We start from the raw sequence: 26,357 nt of genomic DNA, 5'->3' as shown, positions 1-26,357 counted from the left end.
TTATACAAGCCTTGTAACAATGACTGGGCAGTGAAAGCCAAGCTATAATCCATACACAGACAGCGGTTATGGGGTGTTTGCCCCTCATAAGTGTGCTGCCTTCTAATAGGTCGTGCTGCAGAGGTATTGTTCCATCTCCCTTATTTTCATCCCTCTGTACACTCTGATACAACAAGTCTAATCCCTCCCACCATACTGTCATATGTGCACTTTCCTCTCTAAACTCTGATGCACTCGGGAACAGGGTGCAATTTGCATCAGACCGCGCAGACACACCTATCCAGCATGCTGTCCAATTCCTACAGACACTGCATATTCCGCAAGCTATATTCATCCATGAACAGGACATACAGTAGCTTCCATCTTTCTACAAGGACCAATGGACTGTGTTAGTAATCATCCAGGAGTCAAGTAGCAAAGATAGTAGGATCTTGGTAGAGCATACAGGCATAGTGGGCCAGATATCGCTCCGGCTGTCTGTCGCCATTCACAGTAAACAGATGAACGCCTGCCTGTTTACATGGTCGCTCATCATTCAGTTTTTACGTCTGCACAAGCTGGATGAACGATGAGTGAACCAATTATTCTGCGCCAATAAAGTCACTGCAAGTATTTACACTGAACGATTGGCATCCTGTGTAAAAGGACCCCAAATCCATGTGCTGCCATGGTAATTTTAACACTTTACATTTTTAAAAATTAAAAACTGGTTAAAATTCATTGCAAAAATGTCAAGAAAACTGGTCACCAACCTGGAGTGGAGATCTAACAAAAAGAACTTTGTTTCCCTCACTGGCATCTATCTGTACAACAATGGAGACACAATTCTCTTGTAAAGGACTTCGCACATTATAAAGTCGCCTGGTTGGCCTAGTTACTGGGATATTTGCTACCTCAGTGTATCCCTGTGGAACTGCAAAAAGAAAACGAATATCAGAAAAAGTTAATCTCACAAACAATTGTTTCCTACCAAATACTACTCACCTATGCCAAGTGTAAAGAGGCTGCTTTCCTGACGATGCAGTGCTGATAACCTCCCACGATGCAGAGGCTCTACAGAGGAAAATTCAAGCTCCAAACATTGTCCTTCATTGACCGTATGTATATGCTCATGATCTGAAGACCCAAACTGTCGCAAATTTGCACCATGCTGAAGTATAAAGGGGACACCAAGTGCATTTTTGACTATTAAAGGGGCTCGGTCCTTTAAAGAATAGTCAAATGCAGAAGCAGTACCTTCAGAAAAAGCCTAAGGGGAAAAAAGTCAGTAGTGTCAGAAACATAGTAATGGGTTCTCAGTTTAATGATACCTTGTATCCACTTTTATTACCTTTGCCAGATTGCTGAAGACTCCCAGAGTACACTTTGTAACGGTGATATTCATGGTGTCTTTAGAAGTAATGTTAATGGCAGACTGAGGCTCTGGAACTACTATGAAGTCATCACCAGGAAGAAGACTTTTTTCCTGAACTGGGTTGTTTTTCATCTTTCCACAAAAGAGCAGAATATATTATAATTATATAACAAACAAAAACTTCCAGGAGATATAAAGTAAAAAACAAAAAGAAAAAAACAGGAGACTCTACAGTGTCTTACCTCAAGCTTCAAATTCCACCGGCGTTTTCCATTGTCTACTCGTTCAATAAGAGGTTCCCATACGGCATAGATTTCATTATAATAATGAACCTGTTTAAACGGAAAGCAAGATATGCATTTAACTTTCAGTGGCTTAAAATCAAACATTTTTATATGATCTTAGAGTAGTATTAGATTAATGTCTCAAGACATATAGCTTCTAATTTGAAATATCTGAGGAAATTTTTTGGACAAATCTAAAATTAAAGAGGTTGCCTCACCGAAGCAGATATCACAAATGCAGCCCCAGAGTGTCCCGAAGGGTGGGCACTTCAATGAGATTACAGAGTTGAATAGCCATCTTCGGCTGTCTCACTCAAGTTAATTTCCTAATATTCTTTATGTTCAAACTGTTTTTATTATTATTATTTGAAAAAATAAGTAGCAACATGTAATAGCAAACTGTACAAAACCAATAAACGTTTACATTGCGAACAATCAAGCCGAGAGAACTGTAGATGTGAGTAGTTATTTATACAACAGTCCATTATGCATAGGCCTCTTTTCACTTTGGCCCTTGATATTCTTTATCTCAGCTTTGGTGAGACAAGCTCTCAAAGATTTAATTTGTCTGGATTATTTAAGTGTGTGGCTCCAGTTATTTAGAGAAACAAGTACTTAAGGGTCCATTTACATGGGACGGATGTCGGGCAAACGATGCCCGACACTAGTCAATGCGTCTCCGCACTCCCGTGCTGTCACATGGGATCTACAGGTGCTGAGTCGCTCACGGAGCAGCCAGCAGGGGGGCGGGGCAGTGCAGGAGATTTCTTTCTTCTCGCTCCCCCACCCCTCTCTATTCACATAACACAGCCACCGTCCACTACTGATACTTTTATGTTGCATAAATGATCAGCGATGAGCTTCATCGCTGATCATTCAGTTTAACACAGCAGCCGTTCAGTAGTGAATGGCTGCTGTGTTATCTCAATGGAGAGGGGCGGGGGAGAGAAAGGAGGGAAATCTCCTGCACTGCCCCACCCACCCTGCTGGCCGCTCTGTGAGCTAAAAAGCTCTGATAGCTCCCATGCAGGAGCACAGGAGCGAGAAAACACAGGGACGCGTATCGGGCATAGTTTGCCCAATATTAGTCCTGTGTAAAGTCAGGAATTCTAGTATCTATCTCTAAAATTATAGGTTTAGAGCATCCAAGACTTCAAGCAAAAATTAATTATGAGCAACAAATGAAGACTACAAAGCAAAGCTACAATTCTTTCTAGCATATTTTCAGCTTTAGACTTTTTCCTCTATACAGTGATTTTTGCAATCATCAACACATTCAACTTTACTTGTACCTAATAGGTTACCAGCAGTGCATCCTGAAGAACAAACGGCAATTCATGAGGAATGATAGTAAAACAACAAGTAGGTTTGTTAGTTTTTTTGAAGTTTGTAAGCTCATGAGAGTACCTCAAGTGTAGTGTCAGCAGTCACACTCATCAAAGATGTCCAATTTTTAACAGCTCCTGTAAATGTAGATTCCAGTAATAGCAATGGCACGGTGCGATGTCCCAGACCACACTCCAGTGTCACCTGCACCGCTGCAACTGCTAAATCAAAGTTTTCTTCCTTTGGAGAGCACTCTACATTCTGAAAGCATTCTGTTGCCTCATGTCCAGAATCCACTCCCAGGAACCAGCTGTTGCAACTGTCAGTGGTTCTTATATCCCATATGTTCCTGTGTTCAACTACAGGCCCCTTCTCTTCATTATCCTTGGGTTTTGGTTTCAGAGCTGCCATAATGGTCAGCACAGTGTTTAAAATGATGGGAGAAATCTGAGGAAAGACAATAGTAAAATACACAATTACAGCATATAATGAAAGAGACAGTCCCAGGGAAGCATACCTAAAAGAGGTTTTCCAGTACATAAAAGGTGGTCATACATCCTTAGGGCTTTTACCCATTAGCTCTCTCAGCGCAAGGAAAAAAAAAACACGAGTGAAAAAACTCGCCTTGCAGCGCAAGAAAAATGCTGCAATATCGCTAAATGCTTTCAATAGGGCTGGCAGCAGCGCCAGCTTCATTGAAAGCATAGGGAGTATATTGCGGACTTCTGCCACAGCTGTGGCAGAAGTCCAGGATGCTATCCCATTGCTTTCAATGGGGTCGACGCTGCTGGCCCCAGTGAAAGCAGTGGGTTGTAGGCAACCCCTGCAACATGATTTTCGGGGAAGGGCTTAAAATATAAGCTCTTCTTTGAAAAGCATCCCTAGCTGTTGAAAAAAAAAATAAATTATATGCTCACCTCTCCGCCGCTCAGGTGTGTCCTCCAGCTGGCTCCCCTGCACTACTGTACAAGCTCTTTCAGCAGGCAGGGATTTAAAGATATTTTACGTTTTATTGCGGTCCTTGGGAGTGGTACAATCTAACAAGTAAATGTGGCCCTTGATCAAAGAAAAGTTATGAACCCTTGCCCTACTCATAATATACACCAATAAATGTTAACTTACCTTTATGATAACTTCTTCTACATTAATTCTGCCATTCTGGCTACCAGACATAGATGTTGTGTGTTCCAAATGTAGGGAGCAAGGTTGTATTACCTAAGAAAAATAAACACTTCAAATATTACTTCAGTTAACAATCCTCACTAGGATGTATAAATACTTGAGCGGACGATAGAAGGATCTCTCCCACAATCTGTTTACACCCAGGACTGCGACGGTAACGAGAGGGCATCCGCTATGTCTAGAAAAAAGCAGGTTTCATCGCCAACACAGAAAAGGGTTCTTTACTGTAAGAGCAGTTAGATTGTGGAACTCTCTGCCTGAGGATGTGGTGATGGCAAAATCCATAGAGGAGTTTAAAAGGGGACTGGATGTCTTTCTAGAGCAGAAGGATATTACAGGATATAAATCTTAGGTTAATTGTTAATCCGGGTATACAGGCAGGTAGGAACTATTAGGGGCTGATCCAGGGATTAGTCTGATTGCCTTTAGGGAGTCAGGGAGGAATTTTCCCCCAAAGGGGCTAATTGGCTCCTGCCTCTTGGGGTTTTTTTTGCCTTCCTCTGGATCAACATCATAGGAAGATAAACAGTCTGGACTAGATGGACATTGTCTTCATTCGGCCTTACATACTATGTATGGTGCAATATCTAGACAATTCACAACACTTCTTAGTGGAAAGACCTAACACAGAGACATAACTTTAAGGTCCTGGGTCCCAATGCAAAAGTTATTACATGGACTCCAGTTGCTACTGTATGAACCATTTATAATCCTTTAGTCTTTATGAGCAAGAGGGACCTTTGGGATCCCGAAGGCACCAGGTATGACTGTTATTCTCCAGGATCTAACAGAAGAATATTTTATTATGAATATACAATATATGTTGAATCCTTGGGTCACATCCAAGTGCCAACCATAGTAGAACTTAATTCTTAAATTAGCAGAATAGCAGATGTACATTTTTAATCTGCATGTCATATTAAAATATTGTACTTCCCAGTATGAGGTATTTTGCCTGTGGAGGTCATTCCTCCTGAATGACAGAATTTATAATTATTGAATAGAGATATATTTTTTTAATAATTTGCATTTCTAGTCCAATTTGCTTTATTTGGTTTGTGCAAGCTAGTTTTTATAAAGGCAATCAATCTACCGTGACTTATTTGAACAGAATTGATCTTGTAATGAATCCAGATAAAAGTAATGGGGGAGATTTTGCGCCTAAAGTGTCTTTTTCTGGTCTACTTACGGTGTGCCTGATGAACAGTGTGCACTTGTTTTTTAACCTGCAAGCCAAGTCACGGCAGTATTATTTCAGTCCACATTTGTGGGCAGTTTAGATTCAATATAGAATGTGCAAGTTTTTTTTTTTTTTAAAACCCCTTAAGGACCAAACGTGGTAAATATACATCTCTTAACCCTGGGCTGTAATTCCCGCTAATAGCAAAAATACAGCGTGGGATTAAAGCCTCTGCTCCTGCATTAAGCAGGAGCAGGTCAGGTCCTCAGCCATTAGCCACAGCCGAGAACCCGGAGGAGAAGGGAGAAGCGTTTAACTACTTCTGCCTTCTCCTTTCCTGGGTACGTAGTGCTCAATGAGCGCTATGTACTAAGAAGTGGAAGTGTTTCTTCCACTTTATGACCCGGCGTTCACATGACTGCCAGGAGCCCCCTGTGACAGCACAGCTGCAGGATCCTAGCAGACCCTGATCAGATCTGCTAGTGACTATTGTCACTGCAGGGAGAGGTTTCCCCTCTAACTGGGACTCCTATGAATGCAGCTCCTATGGATGCCCCAGCTACAGTGGAAAAGTGTGAAAAAAAATACAATGTGAATGACTTGCAGGAAGTCTTATATGACGTCATGGTGGTCATAGATGGTAAATAGTTACAAAAAGAAGTACAAAAATTTTTTACAGAATTAAAAAAAAAAACATTCTACAAAAAAAGGAAATGACTAGAGATGAGCGAGTATACTCGGTAAAGGCAATTGCTCGAGCGAGCATTGCCTTTAATCGAGTACCTGCCCGCTCAAGATGAAAGGTTCAGGTGCCGGCACAGGGGAGCGGTGAGTAGTTAGCAGGAGGGAGCGAGAGATCTCCCCTCCGTTCCTCCCAGCTCTCCCTGCCCGCCGCCGGCACCCAAACCTTACGTCTCGAGCAGGGAGGTACTCGCTAAAGGCAATGCTCGCTCGAGCAATTGCCTTTAGCGAGTATACTCGCTCATCTCTAGAAATGACCCAAAGCCAACACCAACCAAAAAAGTCGCCAAGTGTGCCCTAAAATCCAAAACTATACATATTATATATCAAAATGTCCGAAACAAAATGAAAAACCCATGACCATATTTTATTTTAGCGTAAAAAAACCCCAAAACTATAAAATGTTGATTAAAAGAATGAATATATATATATATATATATATATATATATATATATATATATATATATATATATATATATATATATATATATACACCTATAACCTTAAAAAAAATAAATAAATAAATAAATAAATAAATATATAAATATATATATAAATATATATAAATATATATATATATATATATATATATTTTTTATTTTTTTTAAGGTTATTACCCCAATAACACACAAAACTGAAAAAAACTGTCAGGGAAAAGTAAACGCAAAGAAAATTATTTTCTGAAGAAAAAAAAAAAAATACGGCAGGTAAATACAACATGGGTAAAATCCCTAAAAAGTATCTGGTCCTTTAGGTACAAAAGAGCCTGTTCCTTAAGGGGTTAAAAGTCACATAAAAAAAATTGCAGATATTCCAGTTCTGAGTTGGTGTATTTTTAACACAAATTTAACGCTACAGAAAAAGAAGGTATTTGCACCCAAGATAACATGAGGTTACAGAATATTGAGTAAGAATCATACCGTAGTGATGTTACTGCCTCTTAGCTTTCGGAGGAAAGGACAGGCCAGGACTTTGAATTCTTTTACTACTGCCGTCAACTTCTTCTCAGAGTTTACATCAGAGAGAATGAAATTACCCTGAAAGGACACTGCTAAAGAAGGGGCATCTGCTTTTGCAAGGCTGGCTACAAATACTATCTCAGGATCCATGATCAATGCTTTCAGATTCATTTTCTTAGATGTTGTGAGCTCTTAAAAAAGAAAAAAAAAAAGGAAAAAAATATCACAGAAGGTAGAAAAAAAAAATACATTTCTACAGTTTTGAAATAAATCACTGGACATCAACAACATAGTAGTAAAGTAATAGTTAAAGCCTTCTTCTGCCGGGATTAGACGCGTTTGCGCTGTCTGCCCTCTTCTGTCTGGCTCGCGCAGAAGAGCTCTGCAGCGCGAGCACACCGGAGCCGGACAGAAGAGGGCAGACTGCGCAAGCGCGTCTAATCCAGTAAGAAGGCAGCTTTAGTCGGCGCCATGGAGATGAGGACGCCAGCACCAGAGGGGTAAGTGTATAACTTCTGTATGGCCAATATTTAATGCACGATGTATATTACAAAGTGCATTAATATGGCCATACAGAAGTGCTTAACACCACTTGCTATCACGGGACAACCCCTTTAAGGACATCACAAGAGAATTCTTAAATCATAAAATTCTCAAATGTGACAAACTGCACTTGGTTCTTGAAGATGAGCAATTGTTTAACCCCTTAACAAATTTTGTTTTTTTCACCTTAGGCTGCCTGTCGACGGTTGTGACGGAATATTGCGGCAAATCGCGGCATGCTGTGATTTCAATCCCACGAGCGGAGAATCTGTAGGATTCTCCACTCATGGACGTCGGGCTGCGTTTTCCATAGTTAGCCTATGGAAAGCTTTCACTGCGTTACCCGCGGCCGGATTATCGCCACGGATAACGCAGTGACATATCGCCCGTGGACAGGCAGCCTTCCAAGTGCCATAACTTTATTTTTCTGTCAGCTTAGCCATATGAGGACTTGTTTTTTGCAGGACCAAATGTAACATAACATTCTGTATTGATACAAGCATAAAAAAAATCCCAAACACACTATGTATTGGGGAATGAAACCCCCTTCCCTCGCAATTCTGCATTAATTTTTTGTCTCTTTTTTTAGGGCATTCAATGTGCAATAAAAATTACATGTTTACTTTATTCTGCAAGTCTGTACCAAATTTTATATAAAATTTTTTTATTTAAAAAAATACATTTAAAAGTGCTTAGTGTGTAGGTTCACCCAGTTGCAGTCCGTGGACCAACCTTAGTGAGAACTTGTTCCTCTTGGAATGTTCAATATCCCTAACTGATGAGGGTACAAATACAATGGGGATGGACCGTTGGGATGTAAAAATTGCTCAAAACCTCCTGTAATGTATTGACATGCATGATAAAACCTAACCACCGAGCATCATTATACATGCAAGTCACGAAACCTTTTATATCTTCCAAAAGCAATGTTTCATGTGGAATATTTGCTGCACTTCACTAGTTGTCTCTGTAGAAAACATCCTGTTAATTAAGGGTGCTTTTATACACAACGGTGAATTAAAAAAAGAAACATTTTTCAAAATCGCAGGATTGTTCAAATTTGAACGATATACGCTTAGAGTAAACACAGTCAATGATCGAAAGATAATTTGTTTGCTTATCGTTAATTTCACGCATGAAATTAATAGTTTGCGCGTTGCACAATTGTGTAGTTTAACCCCTTCATGACACAGCCTATTTTGGGCTTAAGGACGCAGCAATTTTTGGCGGATTTTCTTCTCAGTTTATCAAAAGTCATAACTTTTTAATTTTTTCGTCGACGCGGCCGTATGAGGGCTTGTTTTTTGCGTGGTGAACTGTAGTTTTTATCGGTGCCACTTTTGGGTACATAGACTATATTGTAAAACTTTTATTATTTTTTTAATGATAACGGGGAGAGAAAACGCATCAATTCTGCCATAGATTTTTTTTTTTTTTTTTTTTTACAGCGTTAATCATGCAGCATAAATGAGACATTCCAGTTTTTCTGCGGCCCGGTACGGTTACAACGATACCAAAATTCTTACTTTTTTTTAGGTTTTCCCACTTTTCTGCAATAAAAACCCTTTTTTTGGAAATTTTTTTCTAATCTAAATTGCTGCATTCAAAGTCCTGTAACTTTTATTTTTTGATGTATGGAGCTCTGTGAGGGCTTATTTTTTGCGAGACGAGCTGTAGTTTTTACTGGTACCATTTTGGGGTACATACAGCTTTTTTGATCACTTTTATTGCGTTTTTAGTGAGGCAAAATGCTAAAAATTAGCATTTTGCCTCAGTTTTTTAGTGTTTTTTTTGCGTTTTTTTCCGTGCACAGTCAAAAGCATGTGCAACTTATTGCACGCGTCGTTACGGATGTGACAATACCAAATAAAAGTTTTTTTTACTCTTTTTTTAATTCATTTTTTAATTATTTTTTTTTTTTACACTGTTTGTGTCCCTCTGAGGGACTTTAACCACTGCCCTGATGATCGCTGTCATAAGGCATGGCAGAGCTCCTGCTCTGCCATGCCTTATCGCTTATACAGCGATCATAGACATAGGCAATACAGGACGCCAATGTCTGGCGCCAATGACATCGCGAGTTCCGGCCGGAGACCCAGAGGGAGTCCGCTCCCTCTGTGAACTCTTTCCCTGCCACGATCTACTTAGACAGCCGGCTCCCGCTGCGGGATAGCGCGGAATCACATATGATCCCGTGCTATCTCCAGGACGTAAGTTTATGTCCTGTTGCGGGAAGTACCAGGCTGCCAGGACGTAAACTTACGCCCTGCAGCGGGAACGGGTTAAATACCGATCATTCAGGCGCAGTGAATTTGAATGGCTGAAAAATTTGCGAGCGAACAATTTATCTGCTTGTATAAACAAGCTGCACGAGAAAGCTGTCACCATTCACCGTAAATCGCTCACTGCAAAAGCACCCCAAGCCATTACTTGTTTAATAGTATGAAACAATGAAATGTTGAAGTTCCAGAAACTCACCTGGTTTCCTCATATAGTCTGTATAGCAACTTCTCTTTCTCTATTATTTCTTCTTGATGTCGTCTCTAAATTCATACCTGGTTCAGTATAAATACTCTGCTACATCTTATGGTAGGAAGTTCTGGTGATTTGGTGGAACTGTGAAGAGTGTAGCAGCTAGGGCAAGTTTGCAAAGAGGTGCCACTCAGCAGGAATCCCAAAATGAACATTGTGGTTTGGTCATCCATGGCAACACTTTCCTTAATTGCTTTCTACTGCTACAGTGTCCTTTAATATGAAATAGGTTGCAGCCCTGTGTTAAGGCCCATTTACACGGAGCGATGAACGCTCAAAAAAAAAAAAATTAAATCGCTCAAGCGACAGTTTGAGTGACAGCTTTGAGCTATCATTTTGCATAAACTATTAAGTTGCTCCTCAGCTACTTAATAGCTTATTAGCCTGCAAATGAAGCCTTTAGCTGAATGCAGTTAATAGCCGGAGGGCTCTTATCTCCATTCGGCTCATTGTTCTCCGGTGGGTTAAATAGCTGTAACAATGCTATCAGCACTACCCGTGGAGAACTCCTGATAAGACCGCAGAATGATTTTTAGGCTGGCTTGAATTTAGCAATCAATGAGCAGTGCACAAAAAGTGCATGATGACCACGCATTTAGATGCAACGATTAATCGCTCAAAAGCAATCTTTTGAGCGATAATCGTTCCGTGTAAATGGGCCTTTAGTGTACTTTTTATCTACTGTTACACACACACACACACACACACACACACACACACACACACACACACACACACACACACACACACACAAATTATCGCTGTCTGTATCTTGTCCAGATAAACTGTTCTAGTCCCTAGCTGCAGCCAGACTGGAAAGTATACAGAGACTATCAGTTAAACGTGCATCTGGCAAGTTCAGATTTTTCAAAAAAGGAAAAATAGGTTTCTAACTACCATGGTTGTCTCACCAGTAGAAATTGCCTTACAACCACTCTGTCCATCCTGCTGGTTTCTGCTGACCAGGATCTGTGACTGCTGCAGCTAATCACTGGCCACAGCAGTGGCCTTCTATAGTCAGTGCTTGGCTGCAGAAGCACATGTCCTGGTAAGCAGCAACCAGGAAGGACACAGCGGTTCGGAAGCAGTTCTAGGTGGTGGGACAAACCCTATTTTTTTTATACTCCCGCTCTCAAAAGTCATTCCAAAATGAAACTTGCACAAGGAGAAGCTGCATTTACCTCTATTGCATACTTCGCCCTACATTGCTTCCCTCATCTCAATCAACCATGCAGCCCACACCCTCCGCTTCACCAACAAAATCAGGTTAAGCGCCCCTTTATCTCGAACCTCTCATTCACGCCTCCAAGACTTCTCCAGAGCAGCACAAGTCCCCTGGAACACTCTACCCAAAACTATCCGGGCAATCCCCGACACACACAACTTCAGGCATGCTATAAAAACGCACCTCTACAGGGAGGCATACCATATCTTCTAAACCAAACCCCTCTGTACTCCCCCTGATAACGTGCTCCCTGTCCTACTGACTGCAATCCCTGCTAGCCGCAATCAACCGCCCCCTGCAGTCGTACCGATTCAGCCACTACACAGCCCTATTTGACTATTGTCTGTGTATAACATCCCTCACTCTCCACCTAGCCATACGTTACACTTATCCACCTCCTTTACGTACTGTATCACCCCATTATCTATAGTATGTAAGCTTGTTGGAGCAGAACCCTCACCCCTACTCTTTCCATCAATTGATTACTACATGGAACTGGTTTGTTTTCATTGCCCGTCTTGTAAAAAGTGCAGAATATGTCGGCGCTGTATAAATAAATATTATTATTACGATCCATCAGAGAAGAGAACAGTGAGAAACACTCAAGTGTTGTTGTCATCGAGCTCTTCTGTTTGAATTGTTGATTTACAATAATTAAAGTGTACAGCATGTGTGATACTTCTATCTTGGTAAAACATTACAAAAAGGTTAATTGTACAAAGCTGCTCGCTCAGTGTCTGGGGCCCTGTTAGTAGAACTACAACGTGTCTTTTGTACACGTACATCTTGCTATGCACACGGCACAAATATTATGCACATGACACTGCTGCATAAATATAATTCAATACTTTCACAACGGCATATATTCATTTTGCAAGCAGTCAGACTGCTTCACAAATAAAAATAAGGTGTCACTTGTTCCTATACACAAATGGAACCAGATGTTCTTGTGAGGCTCTAAAGTAGGTTAAAATGAGGATAAAAATACAAAAACCATGTAATCTCCCTTTCTCAAGTTCATCAAACCCTTTCATAAGACCAAACTTAGATGAAGACGTTGAAGTGACATTTCGCTAACCTGCTTTTCAGTACATGTATTGTGCGATATATTGTGAAATCAGGATGGAAAAAGGTTACTAGGCTTCACAGAGCTATTTGGGAGTAGGCTGTTCTGTTCCATAGAAAACCTAATTAAATCTTTCGCAGGGCTTGACATCAGGAGGATTATTACAGGCACATATCTAGGTCAATAATTACCGTTTACCATTATGACACTAGTGTCACATGAACAGGAAGTAAAGGAAGCTTTCCTCTAAAGCAAACAGATGATTAATATGATTCATACAAAAGACAAACATCTGCTGCATAGTGTAACCACAAAACCTATCCTGACGTGTCAGATCTATTCCATCTGTCTTCCCAAAAGCCAGCTTCCACATGGACAGTATCTCAAATCTCAAGGTTTTTGACCCGTTTTTGAATATGGGCACCCACATTGGCTATGCGTCTATCATGGTGGAACAGACCCAGCCATTATAGAGTTTTTAAATATAACAAACAACGATCTATCACAATAATTAATGCCCTTACAACCCAGATGTGTATGCCATCGGGACTGGGCTATTGGATATAGATTATCTCACTAAAAGATCTGGTTACATGCTGCCCATAGAAGTCTATAGAGATAGGAGAGAGAGGAGGAAGCAGATTCAGAGCCAGAGAAAGACACTGCTGAAGGCTTTAATACATTTTCTAGCTCTCCCCAGTGTTGGAGTCACAGCTACACTGCTCAGCACTGCTGTAGAATATTCTGCATGCTGTCGATTCTGGGAGTGTGCTGCCAATGTATGATATGTATAGGAGACATAGTAGCTAGTCCCATCTCACTTGCTATGGGAAAACTGACAATTAGACATGGAGCCTGCACAGGTAAAAAACTGGTGAAAAAAATGCATATACAAGTTATAATGGCCAGAAACAGTGTTACTACTCAAACACACACACAGGTTATTCTGACGCTTTAAATCATTGGGTGTGCATTCAGAACTATAGGATGGATAAAAATAAAGACATTTTGCAAAATAGCTTTTTTTGCTCTCAAGACCCCTCTTCATTTCAGATAGCTAGCACAAAACTCTTGGTACCTAGTGGCACACTACAGTTTTTGCTAACAGAGCACATTATCTGGAGGATATGTGAAAGACAAGTAGCCATTAGCTGACTGCGCCCCTCCAGTAATTTGTATAGCTGCCAGTTAAGCCTCATGTCCACAGGGAAAATCAGGCCCGCTACAGAGTCTCCATGGAGACTCTGTAGCGGGTCCCTTCTGCCCCGCGGACATGAGCGCTGAAAATAAGAATAAACTTACCCGCAGCAGACCGGGCAGGTCTTCTCTTCTTCACGGCCGGATCTTCTTTCTTCGGCCGGCGGATGTACTAGGCACGCCGGCAGCGTGCCGCGTGCATGCGCCGAGCCGAAGAAAGAAGACCTGGCCGTGAAGAAGAGAAGACATGCCTGGTCCGCTGCGGGTAAGTTATTCTTATTTTAGGCCGTCCCCGCGGGAGACCCGAACGAAAATGGAGCATGTCACGTTTTTTTTCATGCTCCATTTTTTAAAAATTCACTTTTATTGACCATCCGCGGGTATTCATCTACCCGCGGGTGGTCAATGCATCCCTATGAGATGCGGATCCGCATGCGGGTGATCCGCTGCGGATTTAAAATCATATTTTGCCCGTGGACATGAGGCCTTACAGTTCCTTGGGAGTCAAAGAAACAGTAGGACACAGCAAGCTCAACTCTTTCCATAATCCCAACAATCTGTATTAAATCACTGGCCGGAAGTGGTGGCCCATGTTCTAGAGATGGGAGTGGGTATCGCTCTGGCTACTTGTGCAGCTCAAAAGTATACAAAGTCCACAGATTTGAGGGTGTGATGACTAGTAAGCTACAAGTTCAGAATACTGCTTAAAAAAAAAATAATAAAAAAAAAAATTCTTAAACCTCCAAAGATTAACATGCAGTTAAATTCCAGTTTAACTCACATGATTTTCTCGCCCATGTCTAAGGTTCATTTGAAATACCTGCCCACAATACAACACTGTTCTATATCACAGATATAAACATGGCCACAAGGTGCTAAAACATCAGGCAAACTCTCATTGCTTAGGACCTCATGTACAGGGATATCTGCACAATGCCGGGTTACTGCAGAACATAAGCACTAACATACCTCCTCTGTCTGCTTTTGTCTTGGTTGGAGTGGATTGCCTGGCATGGATTTGCAGAGGTTTGTCTGTGGCTGGATTTTGAGGCATAGCCTGAATAAAGAAGTCTGCTACAGTCATCAAGAATTCCACACTTGCGCATACATATAGTTTCTCCAAGATGGCGGTGACGAAACGTTCTTGTCCTAGTTGCCTGTAGTTTATATCAATCATGCTACGTGGGCTAGAGGCGTCTTTCTGGTCAATCATTCTAGTAAAGAGTAATGAACAGATTGTTTGTGTTAAATATGCATGTAAAGGTTGAGGAATAGTTTTTATTCTAAGGCTTTATTCACATGAGCGTTTTTTTCCACGGCTATTTAGTCGCGTTTTCATGCCGGCCCGTAAATCTCGACCGTCTGAGGTATTGAATTCCAATGCATTTGTTCAAGTGGGCGATTTTGCGGCATGTAAAAACGTTGCACCAGAAAAAAAAAGGCCTGGCGGATCCATAGACTCCTATGGGAGCTAGAAAATTAGAGATGGGGAGGCAGTTTAGCAGCGTCCAACGTTACCACATTAGACTTTATAAAAAGTAATAGGCCTTCGTCACCTGAACAGACAATCTAAAGGCCCATTTACACACAAAGATAATCTTTCAAATGATTGAAAGTTTTAGCAATCTTTTTGCATAAAGTGCTAATGACCACTAACACTATCATTTTCATTTGCATGTAAAAGGGCCTCCATGAGCCGTTTGCAGAGCCAGTGTGTGATCAATCAGCTGCATCGTTCTCGTCTCCACTGCCAGTTGAATACAATGTTAATTGCCGACTCCCCGTAGAGAGAACAGCCTGAGGTCTACTGACAGATAAAGATGTTTGCTTTATCTCCAGTAGCTGAAGGGTGGATTTTAAGTTTACCTTGAAATAATTGTTCAAACGATGCCCGATGCTCGCGTTTACATGTAACGATTATCACTCAAATTCAGCCATTTGAAAGAAATTTTGAGCGATAATCGTTGGATTTACACACATCTGTTCATAGAACTGCATCAACAAGGAAGAAGGAAGGGAAGAATTAGCAGGAGATCACAGACCTGGATGTGGCCCTGGTTACCCCCTCCCTAAGATCATCGAGAGTGGACGTTTTCAGATGAAATGAAAAGTCCATTGAGCCATCTGCACTCATCTTTCCTGAAGAAGACAGGAGTTGCAGCTTCAATTCTCCCAGCCGCAAGTTTTCATTATGAAGCCATTTCGAAGCCACCTAGTACAAAACAGCAATATTGTATAGTAAGCTATCAATTTCATGCTTGTGTGCGAAAACCATAACATTTTTACATTTTCTTCAACATAGGTCTAAAAGGGATTTTTTTTAGCAAGGCAAGTTGTATTACTTTTAATGGTACAACTTTTGAGCAAATACTGTATAATGTATTGTTTAACTTGTATTAATTTATTTGTGGGATATAGAAGAAAAGAAAAACAAAAACAGAATTTCTAAGGTTTTTTTATTGCATACCATGTGGTATGAATGAAAGCTCTCTCTCTGCTGGTCAGTATAATTACAGCATTACCAAAGTTAGATATTTCCCAGTATGGGACTCCTAAGTCAGCCTTAGAATAAGGCTACTGTGTTTAAGGAAGCCCAACTTAAAGGGGTTGTCTCGCGGCAGCAAGTGGGGTTATACACTTCTGTATGGCCATATTAATGCACTTTGTAATGTACATCGTGCATTAAATATGAGCCATACAGAAGTTATACACTTACCTGCTCCGGTGCTGGCGTCCCCGTCTCCATGGCTCCGTCTAATTTCGGTGTCTTCTTGCTTCTTTAGACGCGCTTGCGCAGTCCGGTCGTCTGCTGTGTGCTCGCGCCGGAGAGTTGGTCTGTGCGTCGTCATCGTAGCTCCGCCCCGTCACGTGGTGCCGATCAGCCAATTAGGTGGCTGTAATCGGCAGTGGAACGCAAGGAAGGAGAAGACAATCCATGGTGCACCATGGGAGAAGACCCGCGGTGCACCATGGGAGAAGACCCGCGGTGCACCATGGGAGAAGACCCGCGGTGCACCATGGGAGAAGACCCGCGGTGCACCATGGGAGAAGACCCGCGGTGCACCATGGGAGAAGACCCGCGGTGCACCATGGGAGAAGACCCGCGGTGCACCATGGGAGAAGACCCGCGGTGCACCATGGGAGAAGACCCGCGGTGCACCATGGGAGAAAACCGCGGTGCACCATGGGAGAAAACCGCGGTGCACCATGGGAGAAAACCGCGGTGCACCATGGGAGAAAACTGCGGTGCACCATGGGAAAGGACTGGCGGCCATCTTTAAAAGAAGAAAAGAAGATGCTGCGCGAACGGGGATGCAGGCAAGTGATTTAAAAAAAACAAAAAACTATTGGAATTGATTTTAACGGGGCAGAATGCGGGGGCAAGTAAAAAAAAAATTTGGATTTCGCCGCGGGACAACCCCTTTAAGGCACCTTAGTAACCAGCCATATGTATTTTCATTGTGGTCATTAAGGTGATTAATGACACCATGTTTATGTACATACAACTTAATAATTGTATATACTATAAGGAGAAGTTATGCAACTTTCTAGAATACTTGTGCTAAATACCTCACCTTCTTTATGACACATGCCTCCTGTGCATGGAAACATTCTTGTTCACAACTCACAGTAGAAAATTAGTTCTTAATCAGGTCCAACAGACAGATACAGGTCTTATTTAGCTAAAATCACGTAGGGGAGAACCGCTCTACCATGGTTTCTTTTCGAGCGAGAGAAGACATGCCACACAGAACCCAGAAAATGTTCACCTTTGATCAGATCCAGTCCTACTTTAAATGTAAAAACTGTATGGGAGGTGTGCAGTGTGTCAAATGCATCGGGACAAATCAGGACAACTTTTTAGCCCATAGGTTTAACCAAGTATGTGTTTCCATTCACTGAACACAAGCCGGAGATCTTTAAAATGGTGAGGAATTGTTACACAAAATAGAATAAAAAATTGCATAAATTGCCAAATAAACAATGAGTAAGCTCTCTGGTATATGTCTTTTGTATATTGTGTTATTGTTGAAGTGCCTTACTATTCTGTCATATTTGTTTCCTAAATTTCTCAGATTTGTTTATAATTACACATTATTAGAGATGAGTGAGTATACTCGCTAAGGCACATTACTCAAGCGAGTAGTGCCTTAGCAGAGTATCTCCCCTCGTCTCTAAAGATTTGGGGCCGGTGGCGGCGGGGGAGAGCGGGGAGGAACGGAGGGGAGATTTCCCTCTCTCCCCCCCGCAACTCACCTGTCACCTGCGGCGGCCCCCGAATCTTTAGAGACGAGCGGGGAGATACTCGGCTAAGGCACTACTCGCTCGAGTAATGTGCCTTAGCGAGTATACTCGCTCATCTCTACACATTATATATTTTTTTTCTTCTCCTCTCTTTTCCTTTCCCCTTTCCAATGAAAGGAATTTTTATTTTTTAAACTATAATATTCTGTTATGATATGGGGCCTCACCCCTACTTCTCAGTCAGTTTGCACCAACATAATAAAAGAATAGATGACTGGGGGGAGGCGGTTTAGGGGTCTATTTTTGTGCCAAAGTATTTGTCTTATTTGTTGTTAATATGAAGATTTGCCAAATTTTTGTACAATGCGAATTGAAGGTCCTGTGAGACTAGTATTTATTTATTTTTATTGCTATTCCCTAATGTCTGAAATATTTGAAAATTTATTAAAAGACAGGTTAAACATTCAATGAGTAAGCTTAAATTTATATATGCACACAAAATCCCCATGGTCTTAAAATGTTCCACACAGTAAGAGTTCAGCTTCTATTTTTCATTAGTAGAACACGAATGCAGAGATCTGTTTCCTATGGTCGACACTAACATTCTAGTCAGCACTAACAGAGCCTCCTTTGCAGAAGTTTATGATTCAGCAAAATCCCTTGCAGTCTACTATCAATTATACCTGGAATAGGCCAATTAATAAAATGAAATCATTATGCTAAAATATATGCCAAATAGGTAATAAATGTAACCCATAAGATTTAATTGATCTGCAGTATCAAAAAAAACAAAAAACACACGCACAAAAAACCTACCTTACTATTATCATTATTATAGAGCACAATGGAGAGGGATTCAAAATTGAAGCCAAACTTCAGAGTTACAGCGATTGTCTCATTGCTGGAATCTTCAGGAAATTCAGAGTCTGTTTTTTCTGCACAAAATTACAAAAGCAGTTAAAAATTATCCAATAAGGGTCGATAATTAAAACACTAACATATGCCCCGCCACTAGCAAAGCGAGCTCCGTGATTAGATCGAGCACCAGCCAATCACGGGCGGCGCTCGATGAGCCAATCACAGCCATTTAGTGAAGTCATTCACTGAATGGCTGTGAATGATCGAGCGCCGACTGTGATTGGCTGGCGCTCGATCCAATCACAGCGCTCGCTTTGCTGGAGGCGGGGTATTCAAAGCCCCGTCACCAGAAAGAAACTGATATGTCAGCACGGAGGACACTGCAGCTTGCCGCAGCGCTGCGGGAGACCATAGTGAGACACCAGGATGCCGCGGACCAGGTGAGTATTGATATATTTTTTTTCCATGTAGGTTAGTGAGGGCTTATATTTCAAGCCTCCCACAAAAACAGGGGTAGGTCTTATCAGGAAAAAATAGTAGTGAAAGGATTACTTTCTTTAAGATCCCCCAAGGTTTCCGCTCCAATGCTCCCTGGCAGTGTTTTTTTATTATGCTGCAGGACTGATATCTAATGGCTACAGTTGAAATGTTTATCTAAGCAATGTCAATGCTTTGTTGCAACAGGTTTGTAACGTGAATTCAAGTAAATTGCATATTTTGTCATGATGTTTTTAGAGTTTTGTTTTTCAGGAAATTGCACTTTGAGTGGAGTCTGTCTCCAAAGCAATCTTGTTTCTCATAAATTTTATTGAATTTTCAAAAGAGTAATAGAACATTAAAACAAATATAAACAAGGCAGTCATTGTCTGATAAAGATCGGGTACAGGATACATCAATGAAACTTATAACCTTGATAAAAGGTCATGTGTACCTTAAAATATAGAAAAAAAAACCCAAAACTTCCTTTTATCCAAATCAAAAATATATCATTAGAAATAATTATCCAGAGTTATAACTGCTAAAACATTAACAAAAAAAATAAAGGGAAGGGGGAGCAGGAAAAGGGAGAGGGTTATTGAGCATAAGACACAAGGTTTATATGTGGGGAGGGGGGATGGTTTGAGGTTAGGCACCTTCATAACTGCCTGGTCTATAGAGTTCTTCCAATGTCATGGTTTCACTTTAGCCGCTTCCCGTTAAACAGGGGGTGTGGAGGAGGCACTAATAGGCTGACACAGATAGCAGTGGGAAGTCTGGGCAAGGACCGTGGGGTTCCAGATCGGCATAGTAAGGGAATATTGGTACCAGGATGCCCATGTGTGATCTAAGAGTTCCTCCTGATCCATCAGGAGGGAGGCCAATTTCCCGTTAGTCATTATCCACGACATTTTGACCTTAGCAAGGTCAATGCTGACCAAGGCCTTCCTCCTGGAGCGCGAAATAGCCAGGGAGATCCATCGGGACATATTTTTAGGTATATCAGGTATCAGTCTTCCCAAGAGTGCCTCCCACAGGGATTTACGTAAATTTACATTTGTGATGGAGAATATTAAATTATAAACTTGTATCCAGAATCTTAATCTAGGGCAGTTCCACCAAATATGTAAGTACATGCCCTGCCCGCTGCACCCTCGGAAGCATAGACCCGACGTCCCTGGGAACATCTTAGAAAGCCTTTGGGGTGTTAGGTACAGTCGCATAAGAAGTTTATATCCTGCCTCTGTAATAGATAGTTTTGCTGTTTTAGCTATTTTATGCCAGTCAGAGGCCGATAATTCCTTCCCTAATTCCTCTTCCCATTTAGTAATGTAAAAGAGTTTACCCTGTGGAGTCGCAAAATTGGAATACAGTTTGGAAATGGTTCCCACGCCACCTGAGGTTGTGTTGCAGATACTTTAAAAAATGGACATAGTAGCTAATGTGCGCCTATCCTCTGTCAGAGACAACACAAAATGTTTAAACTGCTGCAGGCGGAAGATTTCTACGTCTGGTATTGAGTGTACTGCACGGAAGAACTCCAACGGGCGGAATCCTAGTCTGTTTACTACATCTGCGATCCACGTAATACCTTTCGCAATCCACCATGTAAAGTTATTAATATCCTGGCTCGGAGGGAATGCAGGATTACCAAAAAGATTCGACATTGGGAGGTGTTTTGTTGTTAATTCATATCTTTTGGCTAATCTGTCCCAAATCTGGAGTAAGGCAGAGAGGGCTGGGCACATAACTGCAGGTCTTTTCTTCGCCTAACACCAAAGAGTTTGTTCAATCGGCATGGGGAACACCGCCAGTGATTCAATATCAACCCAAGAGGGTCTATGGATTCGGGAGAATCAAAAAGACAATTATGCAAAGCAGGCCGCATGAAAAGTATTTTTGGAGACTGGGAACTCTTAAGCCACCCTCAGTTCGAGGAGCATATAAAGAGATTTCTTGAATGCATCCAGTTTTATTCATCCAAATAAAGGAGAGCATCTTGGTTTCAAGGTGTTTCAATGTTGCAGAGGTAACAGGGATCAGTAGGGCACAGAATAAGTATAATATCTTGGGAAGCCAGGTCATTTTAATTGAATGGATCCTACCTATGGGAGATGAGTATAAGACTCGTATTAAAGGATATCCCAAAGCCCATCCCTTCCAGGACTCCAAAGAAATCTTTAACATTAGTGAAGGTTACGGCCAGTCACATTCAGTTATGCCAAATATAGGTAGGCAAACTAAGCTAAATATTGAGTTGAGATATGAAAACTCAGCGCCTGTTTAATTGCTATACTTGAAGAGGGCAACCATTAGGAGCTATGTGGGAAGAAAAAAAAAAGACAACCAATCTCCTTTGGTCACCACTGTGTGGCAGGACATAGATGCAACTCCCATCAAAATATTAAATGCTGTTTCCTTCAAATTAATTACTAATTTGTTGGCTGTACCTGTTTGTTGAATAGGCACACTTGTCTCTCTGATAACTCTTTGAACAGTTCCAGACGATGGAGGTGCACTTGGAAGTGATGGAGTTTCAGCAAGGTTCTCAAAGAGGACACTCATTAAGATGGTGAGGTCGTCTTGGCTTAAGGCAATCTAGAAGAAATTTGCAGTAATGTATTGTTAAACATAAACATTATTAAAATAGCCTAAGTCATTAATGGCCAATAGCTGGGGTGAATGGGGACATTGCCTGCAGTACCTTTCCAAATTACTGCACACTGACACAGGGGCCTGGAGAACAGTTGATCAGGGTCCCCCCTTATGATGGTGCTGAATCTTTTTTTTTTTTTTTTTAACAAAAATTGCACTTAAAGAAAAAAAAATTATATCATTTTATTTCTATTGGATGGCCAATTAGCTCATGCCAGCTACACTAGGGACTCCTACAAAAGGTAGAGCGACCCATCTAAGCTAATTGTATCAGAAAAGATAGCATCATAACAGGTGCTTCCAAAGTATTTAAGAACAAGAACTTTATTGTTTCATCCTTTTAAAACAGGCAACGTTTCGACCTTTTACGGTCTTTCTCGAGCCGATAAGAAAATGAAACAGGGCAAAAGGTCCATGTTCCAGGACCTTTTGCCCTGTTTCATTTTCTTATCGGCTTGAGAAAGCTAATTGTATCAGGTTTTTGCTCCTCATCAGTACAGTGTAAGGTATAGTGTAGCTTGGAGGAAAGGAGATGCTGGTGCACACTAGAATAACGAAAATGTTCCATTATTTATACCTGCATAGGCTTCAAGTCTCCATCAATCTGAATGGCTGGTATCTGGGAATACCAAGATGAGGAGAGGTTTCTCTGAACAGACACAAGCAGATTAACAGGCTGTAGTAGCTCTAGCTCTGGTTGAGGAGATCCAGTTTGAATGATTGTCCTGCAAGAAAGGATTTTGTTTACAACTGATAGTCCTCTCTCCTCTTAAAGTAGTCCCCAAGGGAGCACAAATAATATTAATAAAGACCAATGCAGACATGTTAAATAGAAGCAATTTTGTAATACATTTCAATATTGACCCTCAAACAAACTCACTTATGGAAGATTACTTTACTATTTAAGAGTAAAGACTCTTGCTGTATGTAAAATAACATGGGCACTTACATAGACCTGCCCTTTCCAGTGTTCAGACGTGCCATTCTGTTATTTCTGCGGTCGGTAACCTGACAAGCAGCATTTGTGTTCACATTAGCAAGCCCCACGAGAAGAACGTGCCTCATTGCTCCGTAGCCCTCCATCTATATATGACTTCCCTGTATCTGCTATCCATGGACACAGCTGAAACCTCTTTCTGCTCTATGCTTTTCCTCCATAATTAGGTGGCATCAGCATTCTGCACTGTCTAGCCAAGACTAGCTGTGCCTGCACTGTATGGACATCACAATGCCCATGTGTTAGATATGATAAAGAAGGAAAATGACAGGCCAGAGGAAAGTAATCCTTTCATCACATGATGCTGGGACACACACTGACTACTAGGGGGTGTCCAGTACTGTGACACAGGGGCACTGGTGGTCATTGACAATGACAACCACTGATCTTGCACAATAGTCACGTAATTGGCAAAATAATGGTGCATCTGAATGCCGCAGGTGTCAGCTTCAAGTAAGTAGTACAGGTACTTATTAAATTATCACTCTAAGGCTAATTTCACATGGACGAGAGCGATATCATGCTTGGCAACATGCGATTTTCCCGTGGATGCGAGGTGTTTTTGTACCAAAACAGCTTTGCATCACTCCGGAAAAGTAGCAATCCTCCGCCATATAAGCCCTACCCTAAAAATAAGCTCTAGCTACACAGCATTTGAAAAAAATAAAGAAACAGTAATAGGCTCTCCGGAGCGCTCGCTTTAGTCCTCAGCAGCAGACAGAACATTGCTTACTGGTAACGGAGTTCGTAAACCCTGCCTCCAGGAAGCGATTGTTCCGAATGGTTCTCGAGCCCTGTGGCTGAGCCAAATCAATGCAGCGCTTAATGAACCAATCACAGTCATTCAATGTGATGGCTGTGATTGGTTCTCGAACGCTGTGGCTCAGCGATTCAATGCAGCGCTCGGAGAACTAATCAGACATCACTCGCTGGAAGCAGGGTTGCCGAACTCCATTACCAGGAAGCAATGTTCTGTCCGCTGCTGAGAACTGAAACAAGAGCGGCGGAGCCCCAGAGACCAGCGGGAGGGACACGGACGGCGTCTGCAAAGTATAAGACATCCCCCCAAAATAAGACCAATTGCCTCTTTTTTGGGGCAAAAATTAATATGACAGGGTATGATTACCGGGGAAACCTGGTAGTATGGGTTATTATAAACGTGGCAATGCCAATCATGTATTTTTAGTCCTAATTTTATTTTTTCAATATTTAAAGCATTGTGTAAATGGGGGGGGGGGGGGGGGGGCGGACTTTTTCTGAAAAAATATTAGGTGCCATGGTTAGCAATAACAGCAGCATCTTCAGAGTTAAATAGTGTAGAGGAGTGCTCATCTTTTCACTGCTTTTCTGGGGGGAAAAACACTCATGTGACAATCAGAGAGCAAACTTTCTCCCTAATTGATAACATTAACAAAACTTCATGTAACGCCTTCCCAGTGACAGACTGGAGGAAAAAAAAAAACGCTAAAAATTCAGTATTGCCAATCCAACTTCAAAAGGCTGTAGCCCCAGTTCTATCATTGATACCAGCATGCTTCTTGGCTTTAAAAGGACATCAAAACCATTTTGCTAGCACTGACAGAATCAAAGCTACAGCCGCTTGAAGTAGAACGAGCTCAGTTTGTCCAAGACTGTAGTGTCATTCTCCTGTAGAACAAGCTCTATTTGTGGTAAGCAGTAGAAGGGATAACCCTCTTCAATCCAATTTGTATCCTGGTTTTCCTAGGGGGCTTACTCTTTTTCTGCCATTATACAATGGTGCTATATGCTGGCTAAAGCCAGTACTGCATGAGATGACACATTGGATAGGCTCCAACAGCAGAGAGGCTGGCAATATACAGTAAAGGAACCCCAACGGACGTCTTCCAACATCGGAGCTGTATAGCCTTAAATCATAATGTGTTAAGACGTCAGATAGTGGATTGGAAAAGGTTAAATAGAAAGGGGTTTTTATTAGGAAAAACACCTATAAAGTCTATGCTAGACTAAAAGTTATCCAAATCTATACAGACGCGTCTTTTCATCCGCCAAAATGAAATAATCTTGCCATTTGTAGTTTTAAAAGACGTTGAACAACACTGAATGTGACAGATAGGACAAGACAATCAGACCTGGATAACTTTAGCTCTGTTAGTTGAATGTCCATTTTATCAACAACTGGAGGAAGAGGAGAATTAACTTCAGGAACTAAAGAAAACTTGTTCTGGACTCTTATTAGGCCTAAATCAGCAATAATAACATTGGTAGAGACAGAAGATTGAGGTATGTAGATAACAGGAGCCTTGAGATTAATGTCCATTGAGAGACGAAAGGCTTTTTGTGCGAAGTCCTTCATGCTGTATGCCGCTTTCTCTGCAGCCTGAACAGTGGCAGTGCTTACTGCCTCTTTGGCAGTTTGGAATGTGTTCAGAAAATTCTAAAGAGAAAGAAACAAATTAACAGAAAACTTTTTGTAAAGCGGGATCCTAACCCCATTTATATAAAACAATCTCCTAGTTCCCAACACACAGGTTTTAAAAAAACTTGATTTGGTAGTCAAATTTTAAGAAATAATTATGATAAAGTAAACACTGAGTAATATAATTTGTATGCAACATATCTGCAATGTTTTCTCAAGTATTATATATCGCAAGCTCTAGGATTCCAAATGGAAATCCACAGTATGATGCCCCACTGACATTCAAAAAAAATCTTTGTAGCGTTAATACTACATACATCCCAATAGATGCCGTGTGACCGAATTATGAGTGGGCCCCTTAAAAGGGTTTTCTTCAATATACTACATTGATACCTTACCCTTGGAATTACGACAGATAGGCAGAACGAAGGGGCAACAACACTCAATCACATCAACAGTTGCAGATGGGTGTCAGCTGTCAAAGACAGATAGACCGTCTATTATGGAGCAGGCTCAGTTCCTGAGCCCACTGAATATGAACCCAGTACACGTACAGGCCTTAGTGTAAAGGGGTTAAAAGGATGAATGATAAGAAATCCAACTCAAAAGCATTTATTTTACTTTCTTATGCTTCCTACACACAGCTGAGCCCGATATTGGGCCATGAAACATAGCCAGTTATTGTGCTTGGGCGATGCCCCACGGATCCGAGGCGTTTTTATGTCAAAAACGTCTCGTATCACTTCAGAAAAGTAGCGATCCTTCGACATGGCTGAGGATCGGCAAGTATTTCACTTTGTTTTCAATGGAACACCTCGCTGTGCACTTGCGTGCACATCGCATGCCGTGCAATGTTTTTTCCGGCCCCAAGAGAACGGCCACAGATAGGACGTGCCACGATTTTTTCCCACGGCGCATTAAAAAAGAGATAGTTCATGTATAGGACCCCTTTCAAAAGAATAGGGTTAATATTAGTGCAAGGTCTGTTTGCTCGCATCGCACAAATCTATTTTCATGGCCATGTGAAAGTGGCCTAAGTTTGCATCACTCAATCATGAATTCTGATGAAAGTTATGATTTAATCATCATCAATGGCCAAAGCGACTGTCACTTCTAGTCAGCCTGTTCTAAAAGAAT

At 41.4% G+C, this 26,357-nt stretch overlaps 1 protein-coding gene across 4 annotated transcripts in view; it reads right to left on the bottom strand.

The window, feature by feature from the left end:
* The window catches only part of VPS13C (vacuolar protein sorting 13 homolog C), a 247,933-nt gene that overhangs the window by 62,680 nt on the left and 158,896 nt on the right, over positions 1-26,357 (bottom strand). For all 4 annotated transcript variants that reach the window (XM_066592326.1, XM_066592327.1, XM_066592328.1 and 1 more), the window contains exons 44-56: positions 24,934-25,238; positions 22,403-22,550; positions 21,621-21,768; positions 18,652-18,770; positions 15,633-15,802; positions 14,560-14,804; positions 6,989-7,218; positions 4,087-4,179; positions 3,046-3,411; positions 1,597-1,686; positions 1,331-1,486; positions 985-1,249; positions 753-913 (exon numbers count right to left, since the gene is read on the bottom strand). In XM_066592326.1, the coding sequence (XP_066448423.1) occupies positions 753-913; positions 985-1,249; positions 1,331-1,486; positions 1,597-1,686; positions 3,046-3,411; positions 4,087-4,179; positions 6,989-7,218; positions 14,560-14,804; positions 15,633-15,802; positions 18,652-18,770; positions 21,621-21,768; positions 22,403-22,550; positions 24,934-25,238 (2,496 nt within the window). The remainder of the gene's footprint in view (positions 1-752; positions 914-984; positions 1,250-1,330; positions 1,487-1,596; positions 1,687-3,045; positions 3,412-4,086; positions 4,180-6,988; positions 7,219-14,559; positions 14,805-15,632; positions 15,803-18,651; positions 18,771-21,620; positions 21,769-22,402; positions 22,551-24,933; positions 25,239-26,357) is intronic.

This window comes from Eleutherodactylus coqui, chromosome 2, assembly GCF_035609145.1.
Source record: "Eleutherodactylus coqui strain aEleCoq1 chromosome 2, aEleCoq1.hap1, whole genome shotgun sequence".
Taxonomy (NCBI): domain Eukaryota; kingdom Metazoa; phylum Chordata; class Amphibia; order Anura; family Eleutherodactylidae; genus Eleutherodactylus; species Eleutherodactylus coqui.
The sequence above is the reverse complement of the archived record's forward strand: the minus strand, read 5'-3'. Positions and strand labels throughout refer to the sequence as shown.